The sequence below is a fragment of the Octopus bimaculoides genome, chromosome 10 (genome assembly GCF_001194135.2).
Source record: "Octopus bimaculoides isolate UCB-OBI-ISO-001 chromosome 10, ASM119413v2, whole genome shotgun sequence".
Taxonomy (NCBI): domain Eukaryota; kingdom Metazoa; phylum Mollusca; class Cephalopoda; order Octopoda; family Octopodidae; genus Octopus; species Octopus bimaculoides.
In genome coordinates this window covers 51,462,415-51,463,582 of record NC_068990.1, presented here as the reverse complement: position 1 = coordinate 51,463,582, position 1,168 = coordinate 51,462,415, and the positions used below count along the sequence as shown (strand labels likewise).

Below are 1,168 nucleotides of genomic sequence, written 5' to 3'. Positions count from 1 at the left end.
TTTTTTTTAGATTTTTTTTTTTAATACCTCATAAACGGCTCCAAATCCCTGAGTTCGATCACTGGTGGCAGCTCGTCGAACATCACCGCTACTGCGGGTGGATCAATTTTGTTTCCGCACATGTCTTTTAGTTTCTCGTATGTGACCCTATCGACCACAATGGCCTTCACATTTTCAGAATAGACATCTGTTGGTAACTTAATTCTTATAATGTGCTTGAATTTAAGAATTTTCTTCTCTGTCTCATTTTTTGAGTAAGTTACAAAATTCCAATTTGTTTTTCCATCTTCTTGATTTTTTCCCTTCTTCTTCTGTTACTGATGTATTTCCTTCTCGAACTCCATACCATTTATCCCATTCATCGTCAGATGTTTCAACTCTCGAATCCTCTTCCTTCGCTGGGGAAACCGGCGTCATTATCGTTGTTCCCTCCTCTTGTAAACCCCCCTGTTTAGTAGTTGTCTTCTCTCTTTCTTTCTCCGTCACCTCTTCGTCTGCCTTCCCTCTGGTTACAGCTTCCTTTTCCTCTTCTTCTTTCTTCTTTTTCTGTTTCTCTGGTGGTGAGTTTGTTCTTCCACCCCTCCTTCGTTTTCTTTCCACTACCGTAAATCCCTCCTCCGTTGTATTTTCTTCTGTCTCTGTCTGTACTACCTGGTTCGTGTCTTCCTGTTTTTCTGTTGGTTCCCTCTGCGGGCATCTCGCCTTCATGTGGCCTTTCTCGCCACATGCAAAACATGTAGGCGGCCTGCCCTCCGCTTTCACTCTTAATTTTTGGTCGTCAGGTAGCGCTATCTCCTCATCAATTCTATTAAGGTCTTCCACTGTTGCCTGGATAGTCAGTTCGATTCCATATCCCCAATAATCCACACTCTTTGTTCTTGTGGCCTTCAATATCTTGGCCTCTTCCTTCATGTTGAACTTTATTGCTGTCATGAGCCATGCTTCATCTAGTTATGGGGGTAGTTTGCCTATTCGCACTCTGGTCACACGTTTGCCACAGTACGACGGCAACAGCACCCATTCCTCCGATCGTATAGCTTCCGTAGAGTTCTTAATTGCTTCTATTTCTGTTGCAAATCGTACCTCCAAAGTGGCATATTTTTTTCCTCTAGTTACAAAAGTTGTTTGCTTTCTGATACCTTTCAGGCACTCCTCGATCTCCTCAACT

The 1,168-nt window shown here is 42.9% G+C and overlaps 1 protein-coding gene across 1 annotated transcript; it reads right to left on the bottom strand.

Moving 5' to 3' along the window:
* Window positions 1-243: 243 nt before the first annotated feature.
* LOC106877848 (uncharacterized) lies at window positions 244-912 on the bottom strand. The gene has a single exon (XM_014926880.1). It carries the CDS (start codon window positions 910-912, stop codon window positions 244-246), a length of 669 nt encoding a protein of 222 aa, XP_014782366.1.
* Between the last annotated feature and the right edge of the window lie 256 nt (window positions 913-1,168).

Excerpts from the sequence above, each read along its gene's own strand:
- LOC106877848 (XM_014926880.1), bottom strand. The coding sequence starts at position 912 with ATGAAGGAAGAGGCCAAGATATTGAAGGCCACAAGAACAAAGAGTGTG.